This window comes from Myotis davidii, unplaced genomic scaffold (assembly GCF_000327345.1).
Source record: "Myotis davidii unplaced genomic scaffold, ASM32734v1 scaffold1844, whole genome shotgun sequence".
Lineage (NCBI taxonomy): Eukaryota > Metazoa > Chordata > Mammalia > Chiroptera > Vespertilionidae > Myotis > Myotis davidii.
In genome coordinates this window covers 191,387-192,971 of record NW_006294716.1, presented here as the reverse complement: position 1 = coordinate 192,971, position 1,585 = coordinate 191,387, and the positions used below count along the sequence as shown (strand labels likewise).

Here is a 1,585-nt window from a genome sequence, read left to right as displayed (position 1 = left end):
CAGGACTTGAACCCCAGCATGTGTGACTCCAGCACGTCGCTGTGTGTGTGTGTGTGTGTGTCTGTGTGTGTGCGCGCGCTGGTTTTCTGTTGCACCTCGATGCTGGAATTCTTGGGCTCCATCTTCCTTCCATCTGGATAAGTACTCTCCAGGTTGCCTTCAGGTCTTTAGGGGTCAGGCCTGCAGAAACACATTGCTCATCTGGGGTTCTGTCAGGAGGGCCGGGCTCCGGTGTGGGACCGGGTCCGCCCGCCATGCCCAGGAGGGTGCTCTGGAAGAGCTGGTTCACACGGGTTCGAGATGAGGGTTTTGGCTGGCTGCCCTGAGCAGGGCATTTCTGTGGTTGGGGTGACTGCCCACAGAGTCGTTGAGGTCATTGCAACAGAGTTGTGGGGAGTTGTGCTAATTTCTGTAGCTTTGAAAAAAAATTACCCCATTTGGGCTGAATGTTGTTCTAATGATAAAAGACCCCACCAGTCCGCGTGTGGGAGGCGGCAGGCATGGTGGGCAGGGCCAGCTGCATGCGTCGAGAGAGTGGCCTGCCCAGGCCTGCGAGGGCAGGGGCCGGGGGCTGGGTGGAAGTGCGGTGAGGAAAGCTTCAAGGATCTGGAGCCTGAAAGGGGCAAAACCTTAGTCACAGAGCTGAAGGCCGAAGGCCGTGGACGGGCAGAGCGCCAGGGTCGCAGGCCGAGCCGCTCCCCGCCTTGGTCTGGCCGTGCTGCCACGGGAGGGATGCCGCCCTCTCCTGTCTCTGCCTGCGTTCACTCCCCTGCCACAGGCTCCTCTGGAGCTGCTGCCCCGAGGCAGCACGGCCTGGAGCCACGGCCCCTGAGCAAGTGGCTGCGGGGCACTCACTCGAGCCCCTGCCATTCACGCCCGCCGGGAGATAGGACAGAGACCAGGGCAGAGAGCAGTGCTGCCCAGCATCAGGCCCAGACCCAGGGAGGAGCAGACCCTGCCCCGGGACCTGCCCACCCACCTGCCCAGAGCCGTCTGCACTGGACTCCTGCTCTGCCCACAAAGGGGCCTGAGCATGAGGGGCAGCCCTCGATGACCAGGGGCACCCCGGGATCGGGTGGGTTGGGAGCCTGGAAGGGGGCACGTGTCTCAGGCGCGTGCAGATGGAGGCCAGTGGGGAGGAGGGGTGCGCTGGACTTCTGGACATCTTGGCCTGGAGACCCGGCACCCCGAGGCCAGGGAAGCAGAGCCATGCTGGTTTATCTCTGTGGCAGCCACAGCCGCTGCCCAGGGCGGGGGCAGCACCAGGACCCCGAGGCCTCACGGAGGAGCCTGTGGTGACATCTCCCGGTGGTGCCTCCGCTGGCACCTCGGCTCCTCTCACACGGAGCCTGCAGATGCGCTGCCCCTGTGGCGGCCCCAGAGGAAGGGCGGTCCCTCCTGGCCGCTCTGCCGGACATGCGGGGTGTGGCTGATAGTGACCATGTAACCCTCATGCCTGTTGGAGACATTTGAAAAATAAACTAATTTTTTAGCAGAAGTCAGTGAAATGTCTACTCTTGTCCACACCATGTCCTGGGCTCAAGAGACGGGGAGAGAAGAGCCCTCATGTTCGCTGCTCCGTCCT

At 62.7% G+C, this 1,585-nt stretch overlaps 1 protein-coding gene across 1 annotated transcript in view; it reads left to right on the top strand.

Moving 5' to 3' along the window:
- Nucleotides 1–500: 500 nt before the first annotated feature.
- LIMS2 (LIM-type zinc finger domains 2) overlaps nt 501–1,585 on the top strand; it is a 5,814-nt gene continuing 4,729 nt past the window's right edge. Inside the window, exon 1 of the mRNA XM_015567483.1 lies at nt 501–586. Coding sequence (XP_015422969.1) covers nt 501–586 — 86 coding nt within the window. The remainder of the gene's footprint in view (nt 587–1,585) is intronic.